This window comes from Cydia splendana, chromosome 8 (genome assembly GCF_910591565.1).
Source record: "Cydia splendana chromosome 8, ilCydSple1.2, whole genome shotgun sequence".
NCBI classification, from domain to species: Eukaryota; Metazoa; Arthropoda; class Insecta; order Lepidoptera; family Tortricidae; genus Cydia; species Cydia splendana.
Window position 1 is genome coordinate 19,132,290 of NC_085967.1, and position 21,383 is coordinate 19,153,672.

Here is a 21,383-nt window from a genome sequence, read left to right on the forward strand (position 1 = left end):
TCGGAACGCTGCTACTCAAATCCGGCTTATAAATTTATTTCAAATTACTTCATTTACCGAGTGAAGCGAAGGTCTTGGTTCTAGTTGGGCAAAAATTATTTCGTATGTCCGGATGTTCTCGTTTGCAGGTGTAAGGTAATTATTAACCGATTCTAGTCAAATTTTTTGAGAAGGTTCTACAATACTTAGATTTTTTTGTCTATTCAGTTTTTAGATTTTTTCAAAATTCTCGAACTCATGGCTCCCATGAGAGTTCGCGAGGTCATGTTGAATTGTTGATACAAAAGTTGCTGTCAACGTTGACAGTGACTGTGAAATCTATTGCAACCGAATTACTAACAAGTCCTTCATGTCTTCGCACTTTTTAGTATAGCATCGACTTTAGCCTTAGTACCTATTATAGTCCTATTCAGTTTTTGTTATGATATAGGAAGAAAATGTAAATGGAAAATTAATATTTCATAAAATAACTCAATTCTTTTAACCAAGGCAAGGCCCACCATACAAAATTTTCCTATTTGGGTCTAACAGTTGTATTGAATTGAAGCCATGTTTTGTAAATTGAACAGATGCAATTAGAAAGTCCCGCCCTTTTCTTAGCGGCTGTAAATCTCACTAGTCTGTTACACTAATCATCATTAGAGTTAACTCCGTGCTGCTTAATCGTGATTACCCGATAAGCACCCCAAAGGAAATGACTGTCATTAAACAAGTAGGGCTGCATACGTGCTCATGACGTCTTCCAAATGCTGTGGAACAAAAAACTAATGGGGGCTATCGATCTCGAACTGTTGTCTTTAGGAAACTGTTCCAAAACGGAAACGAACTAGTGATTATACCGCAATTTCGTTATATCATTTTGGACTTTGGGATTGGTTATCTGCATCTGTTTGGCTAGAATTGCTAGGTATTTATCACGACTCTACAACAACTATCATTAGATATTTCTTATAAGTAACGATTACGCTTAATATCAAACATGAAATATAATAAACATGCGGTAATTGCATTTCCGATTATACACATTATTTAATATTTATGATCGCCAGGAGCAGTTAATCGAGCAGGGAGCTAACCCGTCTCATATATTAAGCCAATCAAAATATGGTAATGCTCGGCAGGACTGATCCGGGATGCGTTGCAGAATCAATTTGCTTCCGCGAAATTTATGACCGTGTTCCTTCAATTAACTGGCAATTCGGTGGCTTCGATTATTTCGCATAAAATGTGCGGGCGAGTCCCGCATCCGGTGATTAGGGCTCGCACATAATTTGTGATGCGCTGCGCCCGCGCCGCGCCGCCGCGGCCCACGCCCGGTCGCCCGCCGCTCGATTGTTGTTAGATAAAAAATGCAAGGGCTCACCGTGCTCGGTTCTGCGCGGTTCGTTGTTTGTTTTTACTTCTGCGTTTTGCACCTGCCCCGTGTTTTGTTTTTCATGCCCAACAGCGCTTTTAAATGAGATATTTGAACTCGTAATTTTTGATTTTGTTTGCGAGGTTCAGCCCGATCGCTTCCTCTCCGTATTTTATGTGGCCGTTTTTAAACCTGTCATGTATACGTATCTTCTTTGAATATGGAAAAGAACATAATCGATAAAAATACATCTAAGATTGCATTTTTACAGCGTTCGGAGCGATCGCTAAGTTTATGTTGGAAATAAAGTGAGAATTTATGGCGGGCGTGATAGGTTGGAATGTTAGGCGTAACAAAAACCGATAGTGGTAATATATGAGGACATTTGTGTGTTGCAGAGTCGGGCGGCGTCGTCGGGCGCGTGCCGGCGACCGGATGCGCCAGCGGCGGCATAATGTGGCTGCTTGATGAGCCCAATCAGCCGTACGAAGGTAAGAACTTGCTTCATACATACGCATGAGACGGCCGTTTGAGCTCATCAATCATTGTCTAGTAATTGTAACTTTTTAGATAGGTGTATACTCGCTACCTAATGATGTCCATGAAGAAAAACCGATTATAATAACTTGTCGGTTGTCATGTTTCAGACTGTGAGCAGCTGCTATGTTTCCGGTACTACAATGGCGAGGAGGAGGAGATGGAAGCGGAGGCGCCGGCGCTGCCCGCGCGCCTTCGCGCGGAACTACGCAAGCTCCCACATCGCTTGAAGGAAGGCGTCTCGCGCAAGCGCGGTGGCGAGCGGCAACCACCATTCTCGTACCACAACGAGAGTTTCGAGCTAGGCTCCGAGCCCGACCCCGCCGAGGTCGCTCGCCTCGTCGACAAATGCTCAATTAGCACTCTAGAAAGCAACGGGAACGAGCCAAAACTCGAACAAAAATGTGATCCTAGCAAATTTGTAGATACTAGTTTAAGTAAAGAATCTCAATCTGTAAATAGTGAATCTCGCGCGACGACGTCGGGGGTGAAAAAGAAATGCCCACCGCCGGTAGACACGGGCGGTGGGGTGGACCTCGGTGTCAAAAAGAAGTCTAAAATGAACAGCGGCTTCGAATCACCTACGTCGCCCGGTACGGAGTATTACAAAATATGGTCGCCAAAGAATCCTTGTAAGATAATGAAGTTTGTATATGAGGTGGAAGGAGGGAAGGTTCCTGAGGAAGGTCCCCGGTCACCCGGGCCGCCGCTGCCGCCGCGCGCGGCGCACAAGCCGCTGGAGCGCTCCAGGGCGCTCTCGCCCCCGCCTCACCCTCCGCAAGTGCCACGACATCGGAAACCCAAAAAACTCACTAAACCTGAAGACTCGTTCAACTTCGAACTGATCGACACGGATGAGCAGTTTTTTACAGACAACAATATCTCTAATTCGGCCACGCTTCAGAGCGGCATCAATGACTTCAAACCGGGAGAGTTTTACACCGGCAAACAGGTCGCCATGTCTTCTACGGCGAGCTTCTGGCGAGGCGGGCAGAACGTCGCCCCGCTGGCGACGCCCGAAACCGACGGCAGCTTATGTGAATCTACAATATCTTCTATGAAATTATCTAGGTTAGTAGACGAGAAGAAATCTAAAGATGTACCTGACGGTTCGCCTAGCGTAAGTAGGAATAAGGTATTATTTATTAAAGATATCGGGCCCGATAACTACATCACGACGACGTTCGCGAGGAAGGATAAGGCCCCGACTGATACCGTTGACGGTACGAATCTCACGCCAAACCACGCCAAATCGGAGGAGAAGGCGCAGCATACGTTTTTAAATGATATTAGCAATCACTCAGAGTTTGAGGATGATAATAGGAACCAGATAGAAGAGAAAGAAATTACGACTCTGAAAGGTCACAAACCATTGACGAGGCAGAATTCAGGTCGCGCTACGCCTACAATGATGACTGCGTTTTTAAATTCACACTCATCTCATACCGCAACGACAACTCAAGAACAGCCCGATAACGGCAGCTCCAATGCACCTAGTTCATGTAATTCTTCACATTCGACGTCTCCAGTTGAAGACGGCAACAAGACGCTACCCAGCGTAGGGACGATGATTATGAACAGAAAGTACTCCTGCGAGAGCTCAACCCCAAAGCATTCGAGTTTGCCTCGGCATCTGCTAAAGAACTTGGGTTGCGAAGGTACACCGAAACATTCGCCGACAAACAGCGGAATGAATAGTCCAGTGCGGCCGCATCCAAAAGTCTTGACAAGGGTGGCAGCACTAGCAGGCGCGGCACCGCAATGCCCTCCAACCCCGACACACCACGCGCGGCGCCCGCGCCCTGCGCCACCAGCCGACCTCACACCACCTCCAATACAAAACTCAGAAAACTTCGAAATGGTCGAATTCACCAACGAACTCCGTACAACAGAGATCAGATCTCCCAACATGGAGTTCGCGAACAGCAACCATTTCACCATCGTCCACGCTGGACCTCCTGAAGACGTTGTCCTTCGAAGACCTAGACCAGAAGACAGTGATGACAATGAGAATGGTGTAGCCTCGCCTACGCCTCTAAGGCATATGGCGGGCATAAGACTGCCTTCGATCCCTGAAAGGGCGTCGAGGCAAATGGCGTTGACTGGAGATTTTCCCGCGAATATGATTGGTGGGATTATCGAGTGCGAGGAACCTTTACCAGCAGGTGGGTACTATCTTTTATTCTTGAATAATTAGAACGTTAAATATATATCTTGGCTTGACAAGGATCTCGTAGAAGTCTGAGAGTTACACTGAAAGTCAGAAAGTCAAGAGATTAAAGTTACGACGAAACGCAGGCTAGGATCACAACCAATGTAACTGAATGAATGCACTGTGTATCTAATGTGTCAATAAGACGAGTATGTAGTATGGATGTAAAATATGCTGCATTAACCCCAAATGGTTGTGTCATACGGACATTTATTAACATGATTGTGTGTATTCTTCCAGGCTGGGAGGCTCGCATGGACAGCCACGGGAGAGTATTTTACATCGACCACATCAATCGGACCACGACGTGGCAGAGGCCTGGGGCTAATGGGACCACGCCGAGATCCCCTGCGCCTGAGGTGCAGAGGAGGCAGTTAGATAGGAGGTAACTGTCTTAATCATTTCAGGCTATTTTAGTTTGGGAAGTATTAAATGTAGTTTGATGCGTTGTTGATTGACAACTACTTCTACATATTATTTACTCCAGAAATTATAATAAATATTGTAAGTGCTTACTTATCATAAGATGTTCGCCAGTCGCTTGATAAGGTATATGTACATGCCGCGGAAACTCGATTATTTAATACCAGTGAATCCTAATTTTCACTCTAGGTGGCAGTCGCTCGCGTAAAGCTATCTGTGCCAATTCTTAGGATTATGTTGCCGAGCGGAACTCATGTTGTCTAGGTGAGCTAGGAAAAAGACAAAGCCTATCGGTACCGCATTGTGATCATTTGTATTTAATTAGTGCTCAGTTTGAGATGATTACCAAACAAAAAGGCATCTTATGCACAGTTAATTACAGCTCAAAATTGTATAATTCCAGATATCAATCAATTCGGCGCACAATGACTCGCGCGCAGCTGGAGGCGGCGCGCGCGTCGCCGCCCCCCGCGCCCTCGCCCTCGCCCGGCCCCGCGCCCCCCGCGCGCGCGCCCGCCGCCCCCGCCGCGCCGCACCCCGCCGCCGCCTTCCTCGCCCGACCCGACTTCTACTCCATACTGCACATGAACCAGGTATCTCATTCCAGTAGAGATGGGCGAAATGTGTCAGTAGAGGGAAAAGATTGATATATATCTTTTTCTCAAAAATGGACGGCAAAGTCGACTTTGCAGTTTAAAAAATAGGTTGCGAAGCGCGTAGTTTATAGTCAGTCAAAAATTAAAAAGTTAAAAACATTACAGTCTCGATTTTGGGACTGTAATGTTGCATACAAATTCCATTATTTGTCGAGCTCCAAACTTTTTAAAAGTTGAAATGGCCATATCAAATGAAGGCACAGGCCCATTAAACAGCCAAACAGATGATTAGTACCGCGACTATTTAACTGTCTCAAATAGGTTGGCGTATTTTCGGCAGAAAAATACACTTTTATTTTTTTATTAAAAAAATAAAAAGGCGGCAAAGCTAATTTTTTCAATTGTTTCTACTTTTTTCTGTGAAAATATATACGTAAGAAAGTTGCTTTTGTAAAATATTTCTATGATATTTATATTTCTTGCACCATTTTTGAGAAAAGCACTATATATGACTCGGCTGGAAAGCTACTTGCTGGCTTCGGATTCAATTAAACGGACTCCCAAGATCGTCCGTTTAAAACGAATCCTCAGCCTGCAAGTAGCTACTTCCGAGCCTCGACAATAATGTACTATTTACCACTGGGATATGTATCACTCTTTTATATCTTTATATCCGTGTGTATCAGTTTTCCCGCTCGTAACTGTATCGACATTACTGACTTTGCGTCATCTTATGAATGAGAGAGAGACAGAATTGTTATTATAACGTGGCGACATTTTCATTTTCATTTTGTATCATGATGGATATAGATTGGTACATTCACAAGGAAGCTTGATTTGGTTCGTATTGTCATGCGCAAGAATATATTTGCCTAATAAAATACCTTATTGCTTTTTCTTTACATTTTATTAAATGCAATGCAATTTAACTCATTAACCGAATTAATAACTCATCATTGCAATTTGCATTGCATCCTGCGCGAGCGAGAAATATCTACTTCTCGTTCCCGCGGAATAGCGAATGACGCGTCCGAATCCGCCTGAACGACCGCTGTCGCTCGTTCGTGTTACTTCACTTCGCTTTAGTAAATCGTTGCCGAGGGAGTGAGCGGTACGGATATACTGATACATTCGGATTCGTAAAGACAAGAAGAGTGATTCATGAAACGAGAAAGATATATATCTTTTTTATCTATCACTCCTGAGTTACCCATCTCTACATTCCAGTACATTTGTCACGAGATGACGCATACGTACGACGTACGTATCATACAACATATTAAGTATCATACAACAGAGGGCCTCCCGCCAACATCGAAAAATTGAAAATCGTTATCTGCCATTTTCGATGGGGTGTCCTTCGCCCTACTATGTACAGTCACCTGCAATAATATGTTACACGACAAAGATCCCAGAAATATCTGACACTATCTTAATTATAGAGCCATAAGAGCGTGTCACATATTTTTACCTTCGAAGAGTAAAATATTATTGCAGGTGACTATACCACGCATCAGAGACTGTAGACTCTCTTACGAGTATCGAAAATCAAAAGTTCGCCTATTTATCGCTAGTGTCACAACCCTCGTAATAGCCTTTCTGTGCGCTTCATTAAAAAAATCATCCCTTGGATCGATATCAACAACAGTCGATTATACAGACCTACCCACCCACCGCTTCTATTCTCGGCTACCTTTTACTTCTTTCTCTCCTTTGAGGCCTCGCCTGACTACTGTTAATCTCAATTTATCTCCAAAATAATATAGAGACATTACTAAATACATTATCTCTTTATTTTCAGGAAGCATCGGAACTCTACAACTGCAACTCCACCCTCAAGCACATGATATCTAAAATCCGTCGAGACACGAGCTCTTTCGAGCGCTACCAACACAATAGGGACCTCGTGGCTTTGGTCAACATGTTCAGCGACTCTGATAGGGACTTACCACTCGGCTGGGACACGAAATTGGACCGTAATGGCAAGGTAATATGGCATACTCTTGTAACCTTCGATAAGAGAGCTTCTATAAGATTCACTCTTTTGTAAGAACGGTAGAAGTAAAATGACGGTTTACACTGTTTAAAAACTAGCAAGAAGACGAGCTAGTGATGCGTTAAAAATACGATTTTAGCTCAGAATTGATCATAAATCAGCATAAAACTTGCGTCCCTCTGGTGGTGGTAATGAAACACACGACTAACCAATCCCGTGTAGCTTAATTATGTATTTACATATTTACGGTACCTAAGTTCCTATACGTACTAACATTTGTAGCGCTTCTTCGTGGACCACGTGATGCGGCGGACGACATTCATGGACCCGCGCCTGCCGCGCGCGCCGGCCTCGGGCCCGTTCTCGCCGCTGCTGCCGCAGCGGCGCCGCCCTCTGGTGGTCGAGCAGGTGCATATTGCTGGCTTGTTCTGTAGCGCCCGGTGAGATGCTCTCAGTGGGTGACGTAGTTCGGCGCGGAGAGGGTAGATGGCGGTGCTGGTAGCGTGAGATTTACAATTTATTTGTGGAATCTATTGTAAAAAAGCTAAATACCTACATACAAAAAATTTTAGTTACTGATTATACTCCATTTACGGAATAAAATAACAGTAATACAGCTTATTAGTTTTGCTGAATCTCACCCTGCCAATGTATGTGCCGTGTGTGAGCGAAAATGTAAAACATCCTTTGGAAATAATACTGGCAAAATGGCGATCTCGATCGTTTTTAGATATTTATTCCAATTCACTAGATCAGATACTCCTATATTAGAATGTAAAATACGTTGCCAATCTATTAGCAACTGTAATTACTATCGTTTAAATTTTCTTCGTCTAAATCAGTAACATTAATAGCTAATCTGTCCATTTAAATGGCACTATAAATAGGAGTGTCAACTCTTGCCAGTATTATACGCTTTTCTTTTGACACATGCCTTCGTGTGATCTGTCGACGTGGAATTTTTTTTGACTGGTTTTTGTCGCCACTTAATATTGATTGAACGATCAGTAAAATGTAAAAATATAATTACAGACACTAAAAGGGTCGACTACGATTTAAAGTGAAACCATTATTGGTCGTAATCAGTGCCCAAATATAGCTTTCTTACTATAAAAAAGCTAAATCCATACATCCCCATTTTTTTTTCAAATATGAAGGTTCATATGAATTTCTTAACTCCTACTTCAACAAACACAATCTCGAATTTCATTACTTATTATGAAATTGTAATGTCTGATAGGTATCAATACCAACACCGTAAGAGATTCGTTTATTCTAATATCAAAACCATAATTTAATATAACAATATACATTTTTAAGAGATGGTCTTCTAGTCAATAGTAACATCTTCAGAAACCAGTCAAAAAGTCGATTGATCCATCCCTCACCGTTTTTCACCATGGTTGCCTTTTGTGATTCTAATTAATGCAGTTAACCAACATTCAACTGCGAAATATACTGCGTTATGACATTAAAAAATAAATATGCCAGCATTGCTCTGCATATACATATGTGTATTTGTGCTTACAGTTAACCTGATTGAAATTATCTAATCCATTAGATTCAATTTTGCGGTTATACTAGACTTGTGTTGTTGCCTGGAACAAGCTACCTGGGCCCCGTTTCACGAAAATTCGTGATTGCGTTTGTGTGACTTTAGCAGACGTAAATCATTTTTAATGTTTAAATCATTTATTTACATACAATAATATATACAGTGGTACTACTAAACGAAATTAATAAATGATTAATATTTTTTTAGAAACTAACTTCCGCTGTGTCGCTGTTTGACACTAACGGTAGTCTCGCAAGGCAGAGCTAACAAAGCTAACAGAGCTAGGTACGTGATGTACCTAATTCAAAGTAAATCCTTTATTTTTTAAATCCGACTGCAAATAAAGGAAATCGGCTTATAACGCAAAATATATCCTGGTCACGGCACCAAATTGTAACAATAAGGTGTCACTCGATAAACTATATTTTTTATAGGGTTTCTTACGATTTGGGTTACTTTAGATTAATGGGGTTGATGAAATTCGGCATTCACGGCAGTCAGTATTTAGGTTAGTAATTTCGACTGTTTCAATTTGTTTCACAAGCTTTCGTTAAACGGCGGCGTTTGCATAAACAAAACAATGAGAATCATAGTTTCTTCTAATTGACGACATTATAAAGTTAAAAATGTTATAATGCAGTATATTTGTTGTCGCAAATGTCATGTGAATTCAACGGCTAATTCTGTTTAAAGATTGACATGAAATACCTTTGCTTCGGAATCGGGCCGACTCCGGTACGTTGTTGTTGGAATTTCACCCTTATTCCTAGCTCGCTACGTGTCATCTGTCGTTTCCTTCTGACATGCTCTTTGCACGTTTGTTGATTCGATGCCACTGTCATTCGGTTTCGTCTTTTCAGTTGTTTTTTTTTTCTTTGCATGAGTTTGGTTTGATTTCTTTTTTTTAGTGTTCGTTTCGACTGGGTTTCGTGAATTTTCTTTACAGCTACTATTTTTATTTGTTAAATACTCGATGTATTTAATGAACGATGTGTAAAATGAACAGCATGTTATACATTTTCATTGTACACTGATAAGCTCGGCCGCTAGCATAAATTCTACATTTTTATGTTTTTTTTTAAATCTAGATGAATATTTTAAATTTACGTCAAAAGTTGTCGGTCAATATTGACTTTTATTAAAGCTAGATACTGTGCATTTTATTTATGTAGACATTGAATAGATTTTTCGAAAACGCAAGTTGCATTTTTCGAATAGTCATATATACCTATGTAACTTTATAGTGCAGATTTTTAAATGACGTTTTTTATCATAATTTTTGGACTACCACTTGTTCTATCCGCTTCCTATCCTAACTAATAAATTTTTCAGTGGCGTCCAATGGTTGCGAAACTTGTTTTCAAATGGTATTTTCCATATATAGTATATATAAGATTCAGATTCATATTTATTTGCAGAAAAAGGGTTAGTTACAGGTCTTAACTTTATATTCTTTATATTATTTTTTCTACTTAGGCATCTATACTCTATGTCCTCCTGAGACCCAGAAGCGTTTGTTTTGTTTTAGAATTTGGAATTCTTAGTTACTCAACAAGAGTCCAATATAAATTGTGGAATATGTATAAAAAATTCTACGCAGAGTCTTAGGAGGTTAAAATTCTATTTGCTGTTTTCTTAATGTGTAGCCCAGACCAAAATGACCAGATGGTATTCCACCTGTCCAATTTCTTGATCCAATGTCATTGCGTCTCACTCTCTCAATGAAAAATGTGAGACAAAATACACATGAAATTGGACTGGTGTAATATGTACTAACCTAAGCTAGAAGTTTTTATTTAGAGATTAAAGTACCTAAAGGTTTTTTAGTGGCAACATATCCTTTGGAACCAGTGCTACCATGTTTGTTTGTGTTAGAATATGAATGTACTCCGAGTATGCACGGTGTGTTAACTGGTTGCGTGTACGCAGGCCCCGACGCCGCCGCCGCGGCCGCCGCTGTCCGCCGGCGACGCGCACGCGCGCACCATGCACGAGATACCCGTCGCGTACAATGACAAGGTAACGTTTTGCTACGACCCATATTATTTTATATTTAGGCGCTTTTTATGTGCATTTTGCACATAAAAAACTCCAACCACGCTAAGTTTCCACCGACTTGGCAATGATTTAATGAGTGTTACATTTGTTACACCCTGTATATCCCTTAGGAATCTTAGGATCACCATACTTTTACGTAACACTTGACATGAAAACTTACCGTGGTCGAACTCAGATGTCACATTCAAACTTCTGTATGGGATTGGGGCCTAGAATTGGCCCGTACCGAGTTCCATAAGTTATTGTTTTGTTTATGAATTTATAGCCTTATATTATCTTATAAGTCTTATAACTGTTAAAAATAAAACTTGCAAAATGTTATTAGGGCCTCGAAAAAGGCAATGTCAGAAACAAGTGCCAAAATAAAACTATTCTAATGCACAACGAAATTTAGGCTAAATAATAATAATGAGAAATCATGCACACTAAATAGCATGCAAAACTAGTTATATAGGACAAGAACTATTTAATTAATTATATGCAGTGTATTGTCTGTCTATTGTTGACTAGAATAGAGATGGTCCGAATATTTGATAACTCTTTGACGACGATCAGTGACAAAAAAAACTGCATTCGATTAAAGATAATTCTGTACATTTTTATCCAGGTGGTAGCCTTCCTCCGCCAACCGAACATCATGTCGATCCTTCGAGAACGTTGCGGAGGCTCCGGCAGCGCCCTAAGGGACAAAGTCAACGCGGTCCGAGTGGAAGGAGTACCCGCCCTTAACAGATACCAGAACGATGTTCAGCTGACCTGCATGCTAAGGTGAGTGCTATTCGTATGCAGTCAAGGTTTAATTTAGAGTGGCATTGTCACCGACCGGTTAGGATTGCTATCCCTGAACGATGTTGCCTACTTTTAAATACATGCAGGTAGAGGCACGTGCGGTTTTACTTAAGAATAGACAAAGGATTAGCCGTCGGGGCCAGCTACAAATCGAACGACTATAACATTGGCTATCGCAGACCTTGATTCACTTTGACTTCAATTTTTCACTTCAATTCACTTTGACCGGAAATAATGCTACGCGGAACTAACGCGAGTGGGGAAAAATGCGATCGGGAATAATGCTGCGCGGAACTAACGCGTTTGGGGCGTTGATCTAGCTACTCCTCGTTTTACTAAAGCTAGCAGGCCGCATGGAGCTCTCTTTATCAGTGAAGGTAAAGAATTCAAATGTGATGCGGGTGAAAATTCACCAAATTCCTGTGATGGACTGTATATTTAATTTCCGTACCATTTCGTATCTTGTCACAGTGACAATCAATATGAAAGTCGCTAGGGTCCTCATACTATTGTCACTGTCACAAAGTACGGAATGGATTCCTTACGGCTGCTATTTAACTGATCACCAGATTTAGTAAAATTTAATACCAAAAAAATCTATTTTACCACCCTAAAATCATGAATGATCACCAAAATTATAACACCATTTTAATGTGAAATGATTACCAATTTTATTACATTTTACTATCCTTTTAAAGGAAATGACACCAAACTAATCATTATTAACCCAAAAATAGTTCATGATTACCAAATTTCAAACCCCATTTTAATGTGAAATGATAACCAAATTTTTACATCTTGCTATCCTATTAAAGAAAATGACACCAAAATAATCATTGTAAACCCAAAAATAGTAAATGACCACGAAAATAAAACTCCATTTTAATGTAAAATGATAACCAAATTTTTAAATCTTGCTATCCTACTAAAGCAAATGACTCCAAAATAATCATTGTAAACGCAAAAATAGTAAATGATCACAATATATTTAACCACATTTTAATTAAAAATGTGCAAATATTTAATAATATATCGTTATCCTATTAAATTAATTAATCCACTTCGTCACCTTTTTCTAGTAGCATTTTATTTCTGTAACAGTCACAGTTCTAACCTAACCTAACCCACTTTTCTAGTAGCATTTTGTTTCTGTAAGGGTCGCAGTTCAAACCTAACCTAACCCACTTTTCTAGTAGCATTTCTTTTCTGCAAGGGTCGCAGTTCAAACCTAACCTAACCCACTTTTCTAGTAGCATTTCGTTTCTGTATGGGTCGCAGTTCAAACCTAACCTAACCCACTTTTCTAGTAGCATTTCTTTTCTGTAAGGGTCGCAGTTCAAACCTAACCTAACCCACTTTTCTAGTAGCGTTTCGTATCTGTATGGGTAGCAGTTGAAACTAAACCTAACCTACTTTTCTAGTACCATTTCGTTTCTGTAAGGGTCGCAGTGCTAACCTAACCTAACCCACTTAACTGATAGCAGTGTAACTTACTTTTCTAGTAGCATAACGAAATGCTACTAGAAAAGTAGATTAGGTTAGGTAGGTATACTAGGTATGCGGTGCGGGCTACGGGGGGTTGAGCGGGAGGGGCTAGTAATTTTGGCATCAGTTTACTTTATGTGGTAATATATATACATTTTTTGGTAATCATAGTGGTTTATTTAGGTGAAAATATCGCATTAATTTGGTCTTCAAGATTTGGTGATCATTCAATATATTTGGTATTTGAATACAATTTGAAGTGCAGTCGTAATTAAAATGGTGGTACTTTTGTATTTTTAGGCCTTATTTTTACGGTGTTCAGTAATTTTTTTTGGTAAGCATGATTTTTTTATTTAGTTTACCAAAGTATTTTTTGGTGGTCATTATATTTGTAGCCATTCCTTACTACTCGATTTTTCGCAACTGATAATTGTACGCCAACTTTTTCGATGTCGAAGTCCCCCGCGAGGAATGACGTAAACGCGTTACGCCTAGGCGGATTATATAAATCCATGGTTAGTCTGATACCCCATTGCACAAATAAATTATAGGTCTTATCTTAACCCTATAAAACCCATTCACCAATTACATCGGTGTCGCAACCAACATTAAGTGCTCTCGATTCTATCACGCGATTTCCCCATATTGTTATTATTTCCCTATTATCCTTCCTATTTAGGACACCCAAAAAACCAAGCTAATTTCAACCCTAGCTTTATAAAAATAAGGTTGATAATACAACGTGTGTCGATCACAGTTCTCAAATAAAATACCTAGTCATTAGCTCATTTGTTCCAACTATTAATTTAGTTCCATACTGTTCGGTTTACTGTTAGTTCTCATGTTCTGATTCACTTTATGATAGACTGTTAAAGTATACCGAAAATACCTCAAATCTACTGATAGGTACTTTTCGCTATAATGAACTTTATTGGCGCATATATTAAGTTGATTATTGTTCAACGCGTTGTGGGGCTTATACTGTTTCAGTAAAAAGTAGCCAGTATATTTGTTATGTCGTTGTAAATTAAGCAAACCACACAGTAACATAATTTTGGCAAATTCGTATAAATTATACGGGAGGCACGGTTCAGTAATGAGGTATTATTTTTGCGGTATAATTTCGTATTGTTAGAAACTTTCTATACGCAAACCTACTTTTTCTTACTGATACATTAGTATACATTAACGTTATCTGTTATTTCCCCGTCAATGTTTTATTTAAGTCTGTTATGAGTGTTTTCCATAGTTACTCAGCATACTATCTATATATTCCAGAGTAAACAGGATAATTCTAAATAAATAGACAAGGAAAATTAAATTATGCTTAACCACAACGTCCCCAATCTGTGGTCATCCCATGTTGTTTTTGCGTGTTCCTCGAAATAACAGACTATAGAGATGGGCCGAATATGGACTTTGCCGAATACGAATATTCGGCCGAATAGTTCGGTTCGAACTGCCGAACATTGAAAAATATGCCGAATATGCCGAATACCGAATAGGTAATTACCGAATATTCGGTCCATCTCTATAACAGAGCAACTCATCGATATAAAAGGAAAGTGATTATTAAAAATTTAAAATGTCCTCATGACAATTTCACTAATATTGGACCAAATGGGTATGGGTTTTGACATTACGAGTAGTTTCAGTCCTGCCCAGTTAGAAGTTAACAATTCATTCTTGCATTGCATTGCGTTATTGCAAATAGACAAGATACATCGGTAATCAGTTTAGAACGTTGCCACTCGTATATAGACGAAGTACCACAATTATACAGTTTCATGCTCAGTAAATTAAGTTTAACAAGTTTACGAGTCACTGTGGTACTTGTCACAATGATAATGTGCATGAAAGTCTTGAGACATTTCATATACTCGTATCTACTTCGCTATTATTTAATTTGGCTGGCCATATATCCCAATTTAGAAATGATTGATAGTGGTATTTGGCCAAGTGACTTAATCAGTGTATTCACAATTTTGTCAGTAATTGAATAAATATAAATACCCATAAACATATGAGAATATTATAAGTGGCAATAACAATGCCGCCAACAAAAAGCTTGTACTTCCCTATAAGTATTTAAATTACCAACAAAACCTTTGTTATAGTATGGTATTTGAAGCCGGTCATTGGCAGTGAACGCGAAAACATTGCTCCCATTATCTTACATAATAGTTCCGTAATAGATCACGCGCGGCGCTGCGGTCGCCAGCGTACGCGCCGGCCTCGGTACATATTCTGTGCGTATAAACATAAATTACTACTTGTTTATGTTTACAAAGTACTTCATTTTATGAATTACTAGCCTCTGGACGTTATAAACTAGCTTTTCGACAAATATTACGTAATTTTTGTTATATTGTTAGTAACATATTAGTGTTATTATAATATTTAACCCACTAAAGCAGTTGGTATTCTAGATATGATCTTATAATAATAGTTAATATTCTTTTGAATGTATACTATCCCAAAGGGCATTTTGAGCTCCTAACTGGTGGCGCTAGTACCTTTTTGGGCCTAAAAGACCTACTGCCTGCATAGTTTGGCGGTTATGATTCTACCTCATATCATATTACACTAGATAACAGTAAATCAGACAAAAATGCTATGTCCAAGCAAATCCGCTGGTTGAAACTAGTTCGCTATATTTAATAATATCTCATTACGAGCAGCCACCGAGTTGGAAGCAAATTATATGTTTTCACTTTATGAAATGGCGTGCCATTCATTTGCTGGTTGTGTTTGTACGTTTGCGGTCACCTAGTTAATATACGGTCTTAGTATAGTTTTCTTAATTTCAGTAAAAATCTAGATTGAAAGTCTGATAGTTAAATTTAAAGTACATGGTTTATTTTATTTTATTTATCAACACATATTCTAGATTGGGCAAGGATGCATCAACAACATTGAGTTATAATTACTACAGAGAAGCCATAGGAACTAAACAATGAAATTATCGCAACGTGTACCACGCGACCAAAACGTCGTAAGCGCCGTAAAATACATGGCGCTTACGCTTTCAGGTCGCGAGATCCACGCTCCGCTTCTATGGTTTGTCGTCAAAACAACAAGATCTCATGACAAAAAATACTGCATACTGGTTTTATATGCCGGTTCTATACGTAGTTATACTTAGTTCAATGATCAACAAGCATACATTAGAAGTGCCTTTTCCTACAGTAAGTGTCAACTTAAACGTAAGTATGTATATTATTATTGGCGGACGTTATAGGTATCTGTAATGATACTAATGACAGGCAGGAATATGATAACTCGGTTCTCAGGCTCCTGGCGTTTACCTTATTTTAGAACAAAACCTGCCTGTGGCAAGGATAAAATATACATTGCGAACCTTTTTAGGGTTCCCTCGGCGATATAAATGTTTTGTGTACAAATAATTAAGATCCACAATATATTTTTATGGTTAGATATATATTTCTTTACTTCATTACAAAAAAATTCATCAATGTCAAAATTATGTTTCTCTTCTCAGGATCGTACACACATAACGTAATAAAATATAACATCTACGAATTGTCTCTTCCAATAGGTAAGGAAAATTACAAACTACTCAGGTTTAATTTATGTGTATGAAAAACATAAATTAATTATTGTGCTAGAGAATGATTAAAGGCGTTAATTTCGCCTTTTTTATGTTGTTAGGTAACTTCAATTAAGTTTTAATTAAATAAATTATGTATAACTATATGAAAAACCTGAATTATGGATGTTTTCAGTGCATTTAAGGACCGAAACTTGTATGGGAACTGCACGCTAACTGCAACATCGGCGTGCAGTTTCTATTTAATTCTCTTTGGTACTGTGGGACTAAGTCGATTTGATGTGGTATGAATCATCCCATGCCGTATGATGATAATTATTGATAAACAACTATCCTCTTGTGTTTTCTCGTGCCTCAAATTAATATATCCATACTAAATTAATCCAAATTAGCTCAGGGGTTTAAGTGTGAAGAGGTAACAGACAGACATATATATGATTCATATGATGTAAGTACCTGTGAATGTATTTTAATTAAAAAAAAAACTTGTATTTCCGTTTCTTATGCAGAACCCATTTTCGCCAGTCCAGTTCTCGCCTGCCCTTGTGCAGGCGGTCGCGGTTTGTTCCACGGTTTAATAATTGCATATTAATTAATACTCCCGAAGCCCTCAACCTCAAACTTGACGCTTTTCTAGTTTTTACCGCCTTGCAACCCTATACTGTAAAATACACCGTGTTTCAACGTACTACAGTCCAAATTAGATTGGGTTGAAAAAGGGCGATTTCTGGTTAGCAACAGAGTGAAGACGAACAGTATAATTCTCGTTGGGGTGTGTTCGGAATGTAAGTGTTCTTGTTTTTATGGATAAGCGAGTTTTGTGAAATGCTGTCTTATGACGTGTAATGAGTACTTTTTCTAATTTTATGCAGAAATGGTGATATTCCCATGAGATTTTCAAAGTATGATTAGGTACCTTAGGTACATATTCCAATATCTATATATATGTATCCACTATCATTAGACTATGCTGGACTGGATATGCCTTCAGTCTAAAATGCGGTATTTACGTTCATATACGACACGATGCTGTATCTTAAATACAGACTGCCAAAATCCGACATTACTTTTGAAATCGATGACTCAAACGCAAGCTTACATATAAAAACGGTAGCTAATACTGCAGTTTTATCGTCTCAATATTATTCTTTAGTAAGTATACTGAGCCGTCGAAGTGTCATATCATATTAGTCCCCAAGTAAAGTCTTTGCGTATTCTCCACGCGTCTCGCATCGCCGACTACATATTAATACTTAATATCACCCGTCCGTTACTGCAGATTTAAAAGGCCCGTGCGAGGCAAAACATACGACCAAGCCATTCACAAGAGGCTTACTATCCTACTGCCAAGTAGAACTGCTAGAGTAGAAAAAAGTGTTATCCTACTCCAGCACTCCAATTTGTCAATTAAATCAATGATATCTTAATCGACTTCATTTGAAGCGCGGCGCGTGGGGCATGGTGGCGCTTGTCTATAAGATCATTTTAGAACTGTAATAATGAATATTCATACATCTGATGTATTTTTTTTTATGCTAACTTCTGAGTAAAGATCTACACCAAATTAATTTACTCTTGTATAGGTATTTTACTTTGATTTCCTCATACGGTGTCTCTTGCCCCGAACAAAATAAACTATAAGTCTCTTACTAATCTGACCTTATCGTTCTTTGTTAGGGGCTATTCATAAATTACGTCATTTCAAATTAGGGGGGGGGGGGTCTGGACATCGGATGACGGTAGCATGAAGTAGGAGGAAATGGGGTCATTTGAAGCATGATTTTTGGATGATTATAGGGGGGGGGGGGTCCAAAATCGTCAAAAATCGATGACGTAATTTATGGACAGCCCCTTAGGGTTCCGTACCCAAAGGGTAAAACGGGACCCTATTACTAAGACTTCGCTGTCCGTCCGTCCGTCCGTCCGTCCGTCCGTCCGTCCGTCCGTCCGTCCGTCCGTCCGTCCGTCCGTCCGTCCGTCCGTCCGTCTGTCACCAGGCTGTATCTCACGAACCGTGATAGCTAGACAGTTGAAATTTTCACAGATGATGTATTTCTGTTGCCGCTATAACAACAAATACTAAAAACAGAATAAAATAAAGATTTAAATGGGGCTCCCATACAACAAACGTGATTTTTGACCAAAGTTAAGCAACGTCGGGAGTGGTCAGTATTTGGATGGGTGACCGTTTTTTTTTTTGCTTTTTTTTTGTTTTTTTTTTTTGCATTATGGTACGGAACCCTTCGTGCGCGAGTCCGACTCGCACTTGCCCGGTTTTTATTTTATATTTATGCCTCACAAAGTCACAACTATGCGAAATCCTAGTCTTACTTAAATGCCGATGCACATGTATAAAGGAGTTTGTATAGGCTTTGTGAATCGTTTAATCCTAAATACCCTTTAAGGAAGCGCTTTCACGGAGAATGGAAAACCAACGGTAGTTCTCTTTAGGAAATAGCATGTAGGTAAATGGCTTAAGCACGAGCATTGGTTAGGTTATGCAGTATTTTCTTAGATGGTCAGCTTGAATGTCAAATGTTACCTATTATGTCAAATGCACTGGAATACTACTTATGTTATTTTGGGGCCTTTAAAGGCACAACCTTCTACTATATTGCACTTTTATTAGCGATTTCATCAAGATGTAGCTTTATTGAATTACTCGTATATTTGAGTGATATAAAGTTAGAATGTAACTGTGAGATCCTCGTATTTCAGCCCGTACAAGATTAGAACACTGAGCTTTATTGCTTAATATAAAAGTCCAGTTTTAAATAATTGACCTGATTATGATACGTTATGACTTGTGAGTTCTTTGGTGAATAACATTGTCCGTGACACATGACGTCAGCGTTACGTTACGCGTTACGCTGAATCGAGTTTATCATTTTTTCCCCACCTCAAATAGTGCTCAGCGCCGCTAAAGAAGTTTTCACTTCAAAAAATCGGCCCATTATTAATAATTCTGTTACAATTTGTCAGACGCTATGTCTATAGCTTAGAGGATAACCAAACGCAGTAGCCATTAACAGGCGTTCCCCTCTGTCGAATATAGGCGGCCAATGGTCATACACATTGTATGGACTCCCCCGCAAAAATCGGCAGACTATTTTGTACCGAAAATTACAGACATGGCGTCTCCGTTTGGTTATATCCTCTAAAGCAGTGGTCGGCAACCAGCGGCGGCCCGCGAACCTCTCACTTGCGGCCCGCGAGCCTCCCTGGGTATTTTGTATGTAATATTGACAAATGACAATGTCTGATAAAGTCATAAATATTACCAAAGTGCGGCCCGCGTCCACTTCGTTAACTGCTATGTGGCCCTTGGTTGCTAAAAGGTTGCCGACCGCTGCTCTAAAGTCTACAGCGATAAGTGTTTAATTAAGTATAAGTGTGTTTAATAATTAATAATATATATTTCAAGTGGCATCGACAATGGAACAAGTTTGTTTGCATATTTTATCGAATGCTCTTTTTTAATAATTTAGAACATTATTATAATTATTTATTAGAAACTCCCAGTATTAATAGCATTGGCATTCACTTTGACATTTTAACAATTAAGACTAAATGAGTTCCTAATAGTTACAACCATTAAGAAGTATGCAAATCGTTTGAACAGATATGTCCCAGATAAAAGTACTTAGTGTCGCTACCATTATGACACGGCAACGCTCAAGGAGCTATGTATGTAGTTAACAAATTTAAACTAGATAATATCTTTAAAGGGCTTTGATGTATGTGGCTGTTATTTTTAGAGGCCTGAGAGTGTCCCACTGCTAGTAACTACTGGTCTTGGTATCTTTTTACAAGCTTTTATCTAATTTGCAATGCAATTATGTATGTTTGGGTCCATAGATATACGGGTCAAACCTTGCAAGCTCATTTTGGTCCACTTCCCATTAATATTCGATTGAGCTGAAACTTCACATACATATAGAAAGAAAGAAAGAAAATACATTTATTTACGTCATCATAGTTACAAAACCAGTTAAATTAAAACAAGATATAGGTCAGATGGACGTTAAAAGGACCCCCACTCAGCTTAATGCTACAGCAAGCCGCAGCGCTGATTTTCAGTGGGGACCTACCTTATAATTAACTTAAAACTAGTAGGGTATACAGACAATAATAAAATTAAAAACAGACAACACATAGAGAGGAAAAAAATAAACATAGCAGTAACTAAAAAAAGAACAAATTAGTTGGGTGACAATGAAATATTATGGTACCGTCGAGATGATCTGGTGAATCTGATGATGGAGACAGATAATTGTGTTTGGGTTTCTTAGAACTGTCTAGACTCTAGATGAATATTAGTTGCCCGTTAAAATGATTTTTTGACAAAAAAAAAAGATTTTCCACTAATTCCTATCTTGAGCAGCCTCCAAGTGTTTTCGGCTCTGCATGCTAAGATTCCTAAGTCAGTTGTAATAAGGATGACTCACGCTACATCGGGCCGGGGCCGGGCCGGGTCGGAGCTTCAGGCGCTTCGTTTTCTATTCTAAAGCACCACGTGATCACCGATCAGCCGTCGTAGAAAATGACACGTCGGACGCCTCGGCTCGGGCTCGGCTCGGTCTAGCGTGAGTCATCCTATAAGCACATGACAGTTTTCTCTGAAGATTAGTCCTCGACCACTTATAAAATGGCAAATTAGACTAACACTTAAATTCCAAGTAGGTATCCTACCATGTTATTACTTATAGTTTATCCATCATTCATTTGTCCACAAAGATTTTCCGTGAAATAATTCAATTCAGTGCACAGCAGTTCTTCCCACATCAAAATGAATGATATAGTCATT

The 21,383-nt window shown here is 39.2% G+C and overlaps 1 protein-coding gene across 6 annotated transcripts in view; it reads left to right on the forward strand.

Annotated features, from left to right (window-relative positions):
* The window catches only part of LOC134792983 (E3 ubiquitin-protein ligase HECW2), a 176,978-nt gene that overhangs the window by 73,039 nt on the left and 82,556 nt on the right, over positions 1-21,383 (forward strand). For 3 of the 6 annotated variants that reach the window (XM_063764478.1, XM_063764477.1, XM_063764481.1), the window contains 9 exons: positions 1,753-1,845; positions 2,002-4,056; positions 4,344-4,488; positions 4,930-5,119; positions 6,924-7,109; positions 7,401-7,526; positions 9,367-9,408; positions 10,603-10,692; positions 11,339-11,499. In XM_063764478.1, the coding sequence (XP_063620548.1) occupies positions 1,753-1,845; positions 2,002-4,056; positions 4,344-4,488; positions 4,930-5,119; positions 6,924-7,109; positions 7,401-7,526; positions 9,367-9,408; positions 10,603-10,692; positions 11,339-11,499 (3,088 nt within the window). The remainder of the gene's footprint in view (positions 1-1,752; positions 1,846-2,001; positions 4,057-4,343; positions 4,489-4,929; positions 5,120-6,923; positions 7,110-7,400; positions 7,527-9,366; positions 9,409-10,602; positions 10,693-11,338; positions 11,500-21,383) is intronic. The other 3 variants (XM_063764479.1, XM_063764480.1, XM_063764482.1) reach the window with 3 other exon arrangements.